This window comes from Lithobates pipiens, unplaced genomic scaffold, assembly GCF_037356315.1.
Source record: "Lithobates pipiens isolate NorthernLeopardFrog02 unplaced genomic scaffold, aLitPip1_a1.2 Scaffold_28, whole genome shotgun sequence".
Taxonomy (NCBI): domain Eukaryota; kingdom Metazoa; phylum Chordata; class Amphibia; order Anura; family Ranidae; genus Lithobates; species Lithobates pipiens.
Genome location: NW_027507789.1, coordinates 64,347,260 through 64,361,547, shown reverse-complemented (window position 1 = coordinate 64,361,547; position 14,288 = coordinate 64,347,260). Strand labels below are relative to the sequence as shown.

General features: G+C 43.5%; 1 protein-coding gene across 5 annotated transcripts in view; it reads left to right on the top strand.

The window, feature by feature from the left end:
- SLC16A5 (solute carrier family 16 member 5) overlaps window positions 1-13,755 on the top strand; it is a 163,753-nt gene extending 149,998 nt beyond the window's left edge. For all 5 annotated transcript variants that reach the window (XM_077459324.1, XM_077459326.1, XM_077459325.1 and 2 more), the window contains 2 exons: window positions 3,111-3,923; window positions 10,664-13,755. In XM_077459324.1, the coding sequence (XP_077315450.1) occupies window positions 3,111-3,923; window positions 10,664-10,887 (1,037 nt within the window). In that variant the 3' untranslated portion in view covers window positions 10,888-13,755. The remainder of the gene's footprint in view (window positions 1-3,110; window positions 3,924-10,663) is intronic.
- The last annotated feature ends 533 nt before the right edge of the window (window positions 13,756-14,288 follow it).

Below are 14,288 nucleotides of genomic sequence, written 5' to 3'. Positions count from 1 at the left end.
CATTGGAAGATAGCGGTGGTGCAAATGCTTCACATACTTCAGCCCCTGTATATGTGAATGAAGATGCATTTTCCTCTGACTTGCAAGGCTTGGAAGGAAGATTAGCAGCTTTAATCGCATCCTCCATCCAAGTGGATAGGAAGCTTCCTAGATCCCCCTCCCCACCTTAGACTCTTTACAGTCAGTGGAGGGTCCAAAATAATTATGGGGACAGGATGGGGTATTGCCCTCAGATGATCGGGAGGAAAGACAAGCCGATTATTCCTCACAGAGGAAACCATACTTGAAGTTCCTACTTCACAATCTGAAGTACAGAGCCTTACAGAGTTGGTTCGCTCTGCTTTCATGCTACCCCTAACAAAGTTAGCTGAAGGTCCGTTCTCCTCCTTGAAGCCTTTACAGCCTTTGCATGCATTTCCCATCCACGCATTACTGGAAAAGCTTATTTATACCGAATGCGATCATCCGGATAAGCATTTTTCCCCTCCAAAAAGATTCTCAAGTCTCTATCCTATGGAAGAAAAATTCACTAAAAGATGGAAAGTTACAGCAGTTGACACTGCAATTTCCAATGTGAATAAAAGTTTAACTTGCTCAGTGGACAATGTGCTTATGCTTAAAGATCCAACAGATAAGAAGTTGGAAGGTCTGTTAAAATCCTATTTTTTCCTTAGCAGGTACTATTGCTCAACCTGCAATTGCAGCTATAGGCATCTGTCAGTCCTTAAAGGACCAGTTCACAGATGCTCTCAAATGAGCTCCCTGCACAACGAGCACAGGAATTGGCCAAGCTATCTAAAGCATTATGCTTTTCTATAGATGCTATGAAGGATTCTATGAAGGATTCTATTCACCAGGCAACACGCCTTCCGCAGGGCCCCCCCTTCCCCAAAGCATCCCCCATGTTGAGGACACGTGGTCTGGTACGGCCACTTGTCCCCACCCCCTTTCCTGACCGGCCGGGCTGCGTGCTTGGATAAGGGAATGTAATGAAATTTGGGGGGGACCTCCACGCCATTTTTTCAGGCTTCCCCTTTATGTCCATACCAGGTGATGGGGCCAGCGACCTGGAGCCGCATTCAAAATGAACAGACTTTTCTCTGTGTGTGGGCAAGTCCGTTCATTTCAAAAGTCTGGCGGACTAGCACACAGACGGGTGGATTTTGAGTCCAAACCTCTTTCTAAGTCCGCCGGACTTTTGGGAAGAAAAAGTCCGCCGGAGCCCACACACAAGTGGACCTAGTCCGCCGGATAATCTGATTGTGTGTATGGGGCATTAGTCCTTCTGACTAGGAAGCTGATATTTTTGGTTGCTATATTCTCAGCAAGGAGGGTTTCAGAATTGGCTGCTCATTCTTGTAAATAGCTATATTTGATTATTCATAAGGACAGAGTGGCGTTACGCCCTCGTCCAGGCTTTTTGCCAAAAGTGCTTTTAGGCTTCCATCTGAATGAAGATATTGTCCTGCTATCGTTTCCCCCCAAGACCATGTTCCAGGGAAGAAAAGTCACTACATTGTCTTGATGTAGTGAGAGCAGTGAAGATCTATTTAGAGAAAACTGCTCAGACGTCTTATTTATTCTGCCAGAGAGTCCTAAAAAAGGACAGGCGGAATCTAAATCCACTGTCACTAAGTGGATTTGGCAAGTTATAATTTTAAACTTTTGATTTAAAGGGAAAGATTCCCCCTTTTTAAGTTAAGGTGCACTCTACTAGAGCAGTTAGTGCTTCTTGGGCAGTGTGTCACCAGGCTTCCGTGTCTCAGATCTACAAGACCGCAACTTGGTCTTCAGTGCATACATTTGCAAAATGTTATTAAGTGGATGTAAGATGGAATGAGGATATCGCCTTCGGGCACAGTGTGCTGCAGGCAGCAGTATAAGTCCTCAGGTCTGGGGGTTACCCTACGGGTTGTGTCTCCCTCCCCTCAAGTAGCATTGCTATGGGACATCCCACTAAGTAAATACTTGAGGCTCTGTGTCCTATGATGTACGATAAAGAAAATAGGATTTTTAAAACAGCTTACCTGTAAAATCCTTTTCTTGGAGTACATCATAGGACACAGAGCTCCTGTCCCTCTGTTTTATGGGGTGAGAGTATATTGCTCATATGACTTGGCTACAAAGACTGAGTGCTCCTGGAAGGAGGAGGGGTTATATAGGGGAGTCAACTTCCTGTATTGGTTATACCAGTGTCAACACCTGAAGGTAGGCGCATAACCCACTAAGTAAATACTTGAGGCTCTGTGTCCTATGATGTACTCCAAGAAAAGGATTTTACAGGTAAGCTGTTTTAAAAATCCTATTTTTTGTTTTGTTGTGTAGGCATACCTTGATCACTAATTTAGCTTTACTTACGTTCCCTGTGCCTAACTCATCCTAAGTGTCAAAAGTCAGAGGTCATCTGAAGCCTGATATTTACTGCCATCTTAACTAACTGACCTTACAAACTGCTTCTCAGCTCCAGAGAGTGCATAAGTGATAGATATGGCTAAAAGTTCCGGGACACTTGACCATTACACCCTCCTATATGGTCAAAAGTATGTGGACACCCCTCCAAACTATTGAGCTCAGGTGTTTTACGATGAAGGATAATGTTAATGCTACACCATACATTTAGACTATTGTGTGCTTCCAACCTTGTGGCAAGAGTTTGGGGAAGGATGTTTCCTGTTTCAGTATGACTGTGCTCCTCTGCACAAAGCCAGCTCCTTAAAAGCATTGTTTGTGAAGGAACTCAGGTGGCCTGCATTGAGTCCTGGCTCAAACCGTACTAGACATCTTTGAAAAGAATTGGAAGGATAATTGCGAGCCAGATAGTCTCTTCCAATATCAACCTTACCTCTTTTTGGCTCAATAGGCACAAATTCTCACAGATACATTTCAAAATCACGTGGAAAGCCTTCCCAGAGTGGAGGCTGCTATTGCCACAGATTGGATGTGGGCTGCATATTGATGCTTCTGGCATTTAAATAGGATGTCTAAATATATATGTATATAGGTGTAATGAACAGGTGTCCACCACCATTTGGCCATATAGTGTAAATTATGGCTGCATGGTATTGCCTGGCTGTACACGATGAAATACCTAATTTTTCTTTTACTTTTAGGTTTAGGGCTGTCTCTCGGCTTCCAAGCATCAGTCACAGTGCTCGGCTACTACTTCATCAAGAGACGAACTTTGGCGAACGCTCTTGCCGCCACAGGAGCCTCCATAGGCATGGCTCTTTGGCCGCTGATTTCCCAGTACCTCTTAGAGACAATGGGTTGGAGAGGTTCCTTTATGATATTTGGAGGTATATTGCTTAACTGTTGTGTATGTGGAGCCATGATGAGGCCAGTGAAAGCTCCACCAGCTGCCCTTGGAAAAGACCCCTCTTCTTCAATGCACAATGGAACATCTGGTGGTGTAACAGAATTGGAACAGAGGACAGGAATACAGAGATATATGGCTTTTGACCTACTGCTTAGACACAGGCGATACCAGATTTACACAATAGGTGTTACATGGATGGTTCTAGGCTTTGTTTTGCCACTTTTCTATCTGGTACCATATGCAACCAGCAATGGCATAGAGGAAACCACTGCCGCACTGTTGCTCTCTCTTATTGGTTTTGTCAATATTTTTGCACGCCCAGTGGCTGGAATCGTATCACAGCACAAAATATTCTCCGGAAAACTAATTTACCTTTTTAGTTGTGCCGTGGTTTTGAATGGACTCAGTAACCTGGTTTGTGCCGCCTCAGCATCCTTTCCTGCACTTCTGGTATATTGTGGCCTGTATGGTGTCTCTATGAGTGTAATTGGAGCGCTGGTTTTCCATGTGTTGATGGAAATAGTAGGAATGAAGAGATTCCCTGGAGCTTTTGGACTTTTTACCATTCTTGAAAGTGTTACACTTTTGGTCGGACCTCCATTAGCAGGTAGGTGTTGAAAGAAAGAGTAGTTTATTATTATTATTATTATTATTATTATTATACAGGATTTATATAGCGCCAACAGTTTGTGCAGCGCTTAACAAAATAAAGGCAGACATTACAATTTGATACAAGAGGAATTAGAGGACCCTGCTCATTAGAGCTTAGAATCTAAAAAGGGAGGGTCAATTGAAACAAAGGAAATAGCTGTGGGGGGTGAGCTGATGGAGGAAGTAAAGCAATGTATTAGTTAGAAGCAGGATAGGCTTCTTTAAAGATGTATAGATTAGGGGACAGTTGGACAGATTGGAGTAGGGAGTTCCAAAGTATGGGCGAAGCTCTGGAGAAATCCTGAAGGCGAGCATGGGAAGAGATGACAAGGGAGCTAGAGAGCAGGAGGTCTAATGCCCCGTACACACGAGAGGACTTATGTCCGACAGACTTCCAAAGGAGTTCCGCCGGAGTTCCGACGGAGTTCTGACAGACTTTTCGGCCGAACGGACTTGGCCACACACGATCACACTAAACTCCGACGGATTCGAACGTGATGACGTACGACCCGACTCGAATAAGGAAGTTCATAGCCAGTAGCCAATAGCTGCCCTAGCGTCGGTTTTAGTCCGTCGGAGTAGCATACACACGAGCGGATTTTTCGAAGGGGACCGGGTCCGGCGGAGTTCCGTCGGGAAAATTTGAAGCATGCTTCATTTCTAAAGTCCGTCAGACTTTTGCGAAGCTAAAGTCCGTTGCAGCCCACACACGATCGGATAGTCTGACGGACTCGGTCTGACGGACTTTGGATGTTGAAAAGTCCGCTCGTGTGTACGGGGCATAAGGAGGACTGAAGAGAGTGGCTTGGTTGGTATTTTGGGATTAGGTTAGGCTACTTTCACACAGAGGCACTTTACAGGCATTTTAGCGCTAAAAATAGCGCCTGCAAAGAGCCTGTAATGCGCCTCCCCTGTCACTCCAGTGTGAAAGCCCGAGTGCTTTCACACTGGAGCAGTGCGCTTGCGGGACATTAAAAAAAGTCCTGCAAGCAGCATCTTTGGGGTGCTTTAGGAGCGGTGTATAAATGCCCAGTGTGCCCTATGGCCAGTCCGGGCCTGGCGGGTGCCCACCGCTCATCGCGCCCGCTGAGCACTCGCATCAGCTCCAGGCACACTCTGTGGGTGCACGCACCTCCTACAGCATCTTAAATGTATAGCTACAGCGGTTCGCCCAGGAGAGCCATTCTTCTGCAGTATAACTGTGGCGGCCAGTCAAATATATAACTAAATTACTACCTAACACCTAACCTACTAACACAAAAAGTTGCTCAAATATAAATGGTGAAAATGAGTGTGTAAAAACACCTTTGAAATAATTAATGTAATTTTATAAAAATTGTGATAAAAATGCAAAAAAAAAATTAAGTGTAAAAATTCAAAAAATCTATATAAAAATTGAAGGGACTACCGTATGTGGAAAAAAAATAGGTAAAGATGGGTCATAGATGTTGCATGTGAAATAATGACAGCAAAAAAACTTCTGAAACACACCAACCTACAGACAAAAATAAATGATCAACAATTCAACACACAAGTCCAAAAACATACAATAAATATAAAAAAAAAAAAAATATATATATAGATATATATATATATATATATATATATATATATAGTCCAGAGCAGGGAGATGAAAACAGCTGGTGTGATCCTACAGACTCTGTGGCCATATCAAATTCATCCTACACAGGTATATCAGATATTGGACATTTATAGTAGCTGGGTTAAAAGAGGGAATTATTGATTGTGAAGGAGGACAAGGAATGTAAATTGAGGGAGATATCTGTAGAGTGGAGATCTCCAGATGAATTGTCTCAATCTTATTTTTGCAGTGATTAGCAATCTCCATGGAAGTGAGTAAGTTAGTGGGTGGAGGTAATGGGGGGCAAAGTAGAGTTGTAAAGGAAGAAAAAAAGAAGGAAGGAAGAAAAAAAGTTGACGGGAACCGCGTGAGAGGGTGTTAATGAGAGTGATAAAGTAGGTCTGTTTGGTAGCGTGGAGGCAGGAATGATATTTTGGGATGGCAGATTTATATTGGCTGAAATCTTGTCCTGAATAGTCTCACACCACAGACGCTCAAGAGTGCGGCTACGTTTTTTGAGACTTCTGTTATTGTCTGTCTGCCAGGAATGTAGCGGTCAGGGCCTGATTCTGTGTGTAGTGAGGGGGAGGCCAAGGTATCCAGGGTGGATGACAGTGAACTATGGTAGACAGACATGGCCAAGTTGGGGCAGGACAAGGATGGGATTTTGTCGCAGAGACAATCTGTAGCAGAAAAAAAGAAGAGAAGAGTTAAGATGGCAAAGGTTTCTACGGGTAATAGTTTGGTAATTGGAAGGCAAGGAGGAGGAAGATACGGAGAGAGTGAAACTAATAAGGTGATTAGAAAGAGGAAAAGGAATGTTGGAGGGGTTGTGCAGAGTGCATAGGTAGGAGAATATGAGGTCAAGGCAGTTGCCAACAGAGTGAGAAGAAGCGTGTGTCCATTGTTTTAGGTCAAGAGAGGAGGTTAGGCTCAGCAGCTTAGAAGTAGTGGGAGTGTTAAGATTAACAGGGATGTTGAAGTCACCAGGAATGATTGTTGGAATTTCAGAAGAGAGAACGTAGAGTAGCCAGGCAGAGAAGTCATCAAGGAAGATTCACAACAATCACAACAATTCTCAATGGAACTGGAGAAAATAGACAAATACAGTTAGCTTCAAATGAGGAGAGGAACAGAGAGGGGGGTGGATGAAGAACCTGAAAAGTGCTTTGAGTGGATGGGAGGATTCCAACACCAACTCCTTTCCGTCCACTAGGCCTGGGAGATTGAGTCCACAGGAGGCCACCATAGGAAAGGGCAGCAGGAGAAGGAAAGTCAAATTCTTGAATCCAGGTCTCAGTAATTGCAAGTAGGTTCAGGGAGTTTGTGATGAATACACCATGGACAGTGGTGAGTTTGTTACAAACAGAGGGCACAGGAGAAGGGGAGGCTGATTCTAGGCAGAAGAGGAATAGAAATAGGATTGCGTCTGCTGTCAAAGGATAGGGGGTGCTGGGTATGTTAGCAGTCCAGGATTTGGGGAAATATCTTCAGAAGTCAGGAGAAGCAGAAGGGTGAGAGAGGTGATATGGGAGTGTGACTTATGTGGGGGGGGATACGTCCCAGTGTCCTGGAGGTTTTATTGGTATATGGGTTCAGAATAAGCAGGAGCTGATGCGTGCAGTAATAACGTGAAGACAGGAGTGAGAGAGAATTTAAGGAGAGAGGATGCAACTGTGAGAAGGAAAAGTAGGGAGTGCAAAATACAGAGTGGTGAGATTGAGAGGAAGCCTGGATGAGAGATGAAAAAGTTTGATGGAGAATCGGGTCACCTGTAGTCTGTTTAGTGTTCTGCAGTAGTCAGTTGTGGATTTTCGCTTTGTGCATTCACTGAAGTGCTGAGCCCAAGTGTAATACGTTTCACCTTTCTTGAAAGTGTTACACTTTTGGGCGGACCACCATTAGCAGGTAGGTTTTGAAAGAGAGTTGTTTTGGTAATAGAGCCATGTAGTTTAGGCGAATGTCCACTCGTTTGTAAGTTTATTAAAAGTCAGACGCTACAAAAAGTATAGCTGCTGACTTTTAATATACAGACACTCACTTATCCCACCGTCCAAAGATGCAGCCGCCCGAAGCCTCACTCCTTTCCCCCTCCTCTCTGCGACGCCGTTATTGCAAGTGTGGGCACCCAGCTGTGACAGTTTGCGGCTCCAGAGGCGGGTGCGCTCTGCACATGCACTAGTGGCCAGGTAATCTTCTGGGATCTGTGATGTGTCCCAGAAGATTGCAGAGAGGGAAGGGCTGCCTAGGGGGAGAGGAGGAGTTACCTAGGCAGTGACACTACCCCCCAAAAGAAAATTACATGCCAATTTTTTGCCATCTTTTGGGTGGTACTCTGCTTCAAGTATGTGGTATATACAGGACATTCACTATAATCGTTAAAAATAAATGTATCTTTTTCATTTGTTATTATTTGTTTCTAGGAAATGTAGACCAAACTATTTAAAACCTTGTCCTTGCAGATTAGTTAGCCCAAAACACTTATTCATTATTAGACCGGGTTCACACTTGAGAACGCAGCGGCTCACAGCAGGAGTCCGGTGCGTCTCCATTCACCATTTCAAGTCCGATTTCAGCCCAAATTTTGGGCTGAATTCGGACCTGAAACGGACCAAAAGATGTATAGGTCTCCTGTACAATTCGCACTAGAGCCTCTGCAGAGATTTGTGAACCGGCTCCATAGAGAGCAGTTCACAATCTCCTGCTATGCGAATTGGATGCTGAGAAACCCACATTCAATTTACACTGGTGTGAACCCAGCCTGAAAGCAGTTTCCATGCTACAGGATACATATCTGGATTTTTCTATGCAACAAAAGGAGTGATAGGCACTTGCTGAAATCAGGTATACAGCTCAAACGTTTTATTATTTCTCATTGAATTAAATTAAGTATTAGTTAAAATAATAATTAAATAAAAGCTGAGCTCTGGCTAACACTTTATAAGCAATTACAGAAAACTGTTTATTTTTTTCCTTTTTGGGATAAAGGTTTAACAAAATAACAAATAATAATAATAATTATTTAATAATTTAATAATTATTTAATGTTTAATAATAACAAAAATGAATAGACACAGTGGTGTAGTGGTTAGCACTCTCACCTAGCAGTAAGAAGGATCGCTGGTTTGAATCCCAACCACGACACTACCTGCCTGGAGTTTGCATGTTCTACCTGTGCCTGCGTGGGTTTCCTCCGGGTACTCCAGTTTCCTCCCACAATCCAAAGACATGCAGGTAGGTTAATTGGCTTCTGTCCAAAAAACATTGGCCTAGTATATGAATGGGCACCTTGGATTGTGGGCTCCTTGAGGGTAGGAACCAATGCGAGTGTGCAATGTACAGGGATAGGGACAATTGTAGACACTCACTCAGGATGGAATGGTGTCTTTATTCAACCTTACTAACTATGAATAAAAGCTGACCATTGTAAGCACCCCTGTCAGTGGTAAATGGTTTGTCTCAACCCTCTAACTGGCACTTTTGCTGGACAGCTTGGTCTGATTTCATTTTTTTTTTAAATAACAGACTTCCTGGCAGATTTTCAAGTGTAAATATAGGAAAAAAAACTAAAAAAAGAAAAAGAAGGCAGCCACCACATCTAAAAATTTGAAAGCTGCAATATAATACATTTTGTTTTTTGCCATTAATACTGCTTTTGGATTCATTTGATAGCAGGAATCAGTCTAAAATCACAACATAATTTTCTTTTTTGCTCACCTGACACTCAATCATGTAGCAAAACGACAAAGCCCTGTGTGAGCTCCAAGTCGCTTTGCTTGAAGCATATATAGGATTCTCCCCTTGCCACCATGTGACAGCATTCAGCCCTAGTGACGGGCGCTCATACACCTAGTGCTGTATCAGACAGGGTAACAGGGCCAGTGCAAGCATTTTTGTTTACTTAGGCGGAGATGCTTTTTTCTGCCCACCGTCCTCCCACCACCCCCTCCACAATGGCAGTCCTGGACCCATTTGTTAAATGCTCACATTTTTTGTTTATGTGTTTTAAAAATAATTTTAGGCCTAATGATTACTTAAAACCCCCAAAATAATATTTGTTGGAAAGCAGACACCCTAAAGAATAAAATGTTGGTAGTTTTCATGTTACACAACATTAGCGCAACTGTTTATGAAATGCAACATTTCAGTAAAAAATTACGCAAATTTCTGGGTACATAAATACAATTTATTACCTAATACCTATAGGTAATGAGTTTAGAGTTACGCAGGAGCACTGGTGCTAAAATTATTGCGCTCACTCTGGCATGCATGCTGAAAAATAACATGTATAGGACAATCGCCATTTTCATACGTCCCTGATCCCATCCCATCCCCTCACAATCCCTCTGTCTCTGATCCCACCCCCACCATCCCTCTGGCCCTGATCCTAACCCCCCACCATCCCTCTGTCCCTGATCCCACCCCCCACCATCCTTCTGTCCCTGATTCCATACCACCCCCCACCACCGCCACTGATCCCATCCCCCCACCACCGCAGCTGATCCCACCACTGATCCCATCCCCCCACCACCACTACTGCCGCTGATCCCAAGCGGGCCCTGGAGGTACTGGTTTAGTACCTCCAGGGTGCCCTCTTATATCTTTCAGAGTGCTCCCTTACATCCTTCAAAATGCCCCCTAGTAATAGTAAGGTCAGTGACAGAACTACCAGGGTCTCAAAGGTCACACTTGCGACTGGGCTCTGGTGTTCCTCAAGATGGCAGGAGGTAGGCCCCTGATGAGAAAGAACATGAGAAAGGGCCCCTGATGGGGTCAGGGGGGCCCTTCATGGTTTCTTGCACTAGGACCCTGAAGGTTGTAGTTACCCCTTTGGTTCACACCGTGGAGTGGATCGCAGAGGAGTCCTGTGCGTCTTCCGGTCCATTTCAGGTCCAAATTCAGGCAAAAATTCGGACCGTAATCAGACCTGAAACGGTGAACAGGAACGCACCGGACCCCTGCTGTGAGCTCCACACTGCAGTATGAACCCAGCCTAAATCAGCTATCACTCAGTACCAGGTAGCCTTGGACTGCATATGTTATATGTTCGGCTGTTCTATTGGTTACATTGCTGTTTTGGATTTTTGTTAATGTGTCCACCTCTATTTCCGCAGGTTACCTTGTGGACCTCACTGGAAAATATAATTTAGTTTTCTACTTCACTTGTATTGCTGTGTCTTCGTCTGGACTTTTCATGCTCATAGCCTCCTACATCATCGACAGAAAGGAGAAAAAATCCAGTCAAAAACCTGTGAACATATCAGATGGAAAAGCCAATGACAGTCACAAAAATGTTATCTATAGACCCGCTATACAGGAGAATTGTACACAAGCATGAAGTATGATGTGTTTTTCTACAACTCCATCAGACTCTATAAAGAGGAGTCATTGTGGACAATGTAACGTCGGCACTTTCAGGGAGTACTGGGAGTAGTTAGTCCTGGTGCGTCTCTTTTTTTAAGCCTAGCACAATGCCTCCACTCCAAGGGAGTACAGGTATGTTTAGAAGAAAGAAGCTTGAGCTTTTAGATAGATGGCTTTTTTACTGATCGAGGTACAACCAGGGATTATCAATAAGTATCTCTCCATACTTCCAAAGTAAACCAAGGCTTTATATCAATGGAGGATGTTACACACTTCTGATTTAGACCTGCAGCACTTAACATACACTGGTATGGGTAATACAAAGATGAACTGAATTTATATATATATATATATATATATATATATATATATATATATATATTTAAGATGAACTCAAAGCAGATATTAATATAATTAATTAATATTAAAAACAATGGATACAGTTATGTATTTATTTAAAAAAAATATTTAATGTATATTTAATTCCAGATAGTAAAGTCACCTGAATGTGATGTAATTTTTTACCTCTTGTTATCCCCAGTACAGTAACACTCACACTAGGAATCAACCAGGTGTCCTGCACTCACATCTGCTGACAAGGAACATGCTGTCTGGAGGAGAGAGCAGAGAGATGACTTCATCTGTATATTTCTGCTCCTTCATTGTCAAATCACAAGCTGGGGCAAGGAGGCGACCAAGCCATGTTGCCTAATTGTAGCAGTGAAATGTCAGGTTACCAGGTTGGCTATGCTGGGTTGTAGACCTGTTCATATCTCTATAACTAAACCATGGTGCATCATGGGACATGTAGTTCTGCAACAGCTGGAGGGCCACAGCTTAAGCACCCATGACCTAAACTGTGTGGATAAGTGTTTGATTGGAGTTTAACTTTAACATATCAACAAGCTGGCCGAAGACTCCTCAACTAAGAGCCGGTTCACACAGGTGACTAAGTCACTTCCCATTCTGTACTATAGAACCATTCTAATAGGTGCGACTCAAGTCACTCTGACTTAGAAAAAGGTTCCTGTACTACTTTTGGGGCGACTTGCATTGATTTCTATACAGAAGTCATTTTGCAAGTCGCCGCTGAAGTCGTCTGCAGTTCGCCTGAGGCAGTCGCGCTGCAAGTCATGCTGCCCCAGTGTGAACCGGCTCTACAGTAAAAGTAGCAAATGCAACATTGTATATAGACTGCAATCCAATCCCAAAGTCTGATAGTCCATGCTGATCTCCAGCCTTACTTTCAGTCTTGCACAGTTGTACAGGCTCCTCTTCTGTACTGAAATTGCTTACTCTTTCACTGTATGTATTAGAAGCTACAGCAAGCCAGACAGACATACAGAGTGTGTCTCATTTCCTGGCTGGAAGACATCCAACATCATCTAGCCATTTCATCCTCCTGTCACAGGCCCATCCCTTTCATTTATTGAATTTCAGTTCTTTCAAATCATGGAGGCTCACCATCACATGTAGACATTACCTGGGGCACTCTGTATGTAAATTCACTCTGAGTTGGAACGCCCATTTCTCTTGCAGGGATCTCCAAAGTAAGGCCCTCTAGCTGTTACAGAACATACATGTCCCATGAGGCATTGTAAAACTCTAATGCCACGTACACAAGACCGGACTTTTTGACAGCAAAGGTCTAACGGAATGAGTCCGTCGGACAATTCAATCGCTTGTGGGCTCCATCGGACCTTTGCTTGCCAAAAATCCGGCAGACTTTAGAAATAGAACATGTTTTAAATTTTCCCACCGGAACTCCGCCGGATCGAGTGTAAACCAAGCGTTTGTGTGTATGCTAGTCCGACGGACAAAAGCGGACGCTAGGCAGCTATTGGCTACTGGCTATGAACTTCCTTATTCTAGTCCGGTCGTACGTCATCATGTTCGAATCCGTCGGACTTTGGTGTGATTGTGTGTGGCCAAGTCCGTTCATTCGGAAAGTCAGTCGGAACACAGCCGAAAGTCAGTCGCAAAGACCGTCGGACCTAGTCCCCCGAAAAGTCCAGTTGTGTGTAGCGGCATAACATTCATAGATATGACTAGGCATGATGGGAATTGTAGTCCCTAAACAACTGGAGGGCCATAGTTTGGAGACCCCTCTATCCATCAAGCAGGGGAGGACTGACCATTGGGCCACTCGGGCACTGCCCGAGGGCCCCATGCCACTAGGGGACCCCATCGGGGTTGCCAGCCGCAGTAAAACCAGGGAAAGTATGTAAAAATCTGTGTTTTTTTTTACATCTGTCTCTGAAATGTCCCTTACTGACATCCTTTTGGTCTAAAAATCCTGAGATTATAGCTGCCCCACCTCTCCAGTACCTTCTCAGCCAATAGAAACATGTGTGTGTATACTCTGTGATTGTATACGGTGTGTGTGTGTGTTTGTGTATACTGTGTGGCCCCATAATGTCTGATTGCCTGGGGGCCCCATAATCTCCTCTTGCCCGGGGGCCCCATGAGTTGTCAGTCCGCCCCTGCCATCAAGGCATTTTGATATTTGCATAACTCTTTCCATGGGCCCCATGAGCCAACCCACTGCTTGCATCAGGGATCCTGAGAGGAATACTGAGGCAGGCTGCTGTGACGTTTTCAGGAAGCTATGAAAACAGCGTCTTGCTGGTCCCTCCCATCAGCCATAATCTTCCTGCATTCATTGGAGAAGCACAGAGACCCAGTGATGTCATTGGGTCCTGAGGTTTGTAATGAAAAAAATTAAATAATGAATTGGTATGTTGATGAGGGGGTAAATTAATAAACAGGGAAGGCAAAATATAAGCAAATGACACTTCAGCTTTATGTGAAAAGCTGTCCATCAATAAAATACTATGCAATCTCTTCTTGTCACGTGGAATGTATAAAATGCCAAATATGTATGGCAGATTACTTGTGTAGCGTGCAATCTACTGCTCAGGACAAAATGTATAACATATACTAGAATGTACAGGTGAAGCTGTGCCAGTATTTAATGAAGCACAAAAAGCCGAGAAACTATATTTAAGACATGAGAACAGGGTTGCCAACCGCCAGTAAATTTACTGACAGTTGGTAAAAATCTGTGATTTTTTTTTTACAACTGCCAGTAAATATCAGGGCTGATAATTTCATGCTGTGTTGACTTTTTAAGTGAAAATCAAGCAAATTACTTTGTTATAGGTATTGTCAATTTCCATATCATATTGTTTATACTGTTTAAATAATACTGTAAAAATATTCACAGTGTCAGTTTTTAATAGGAGTTCTGTAATTTATCAGGTTACCAGTAAAAAATCTGCTCCACCAGTAAAATTTCCATGTTTTGTCAGTAAAAAATGCTGTTGGAGGTTGGCAACCCGGCATAAGAATCAGCAGCACCAGGACAAGCGATGA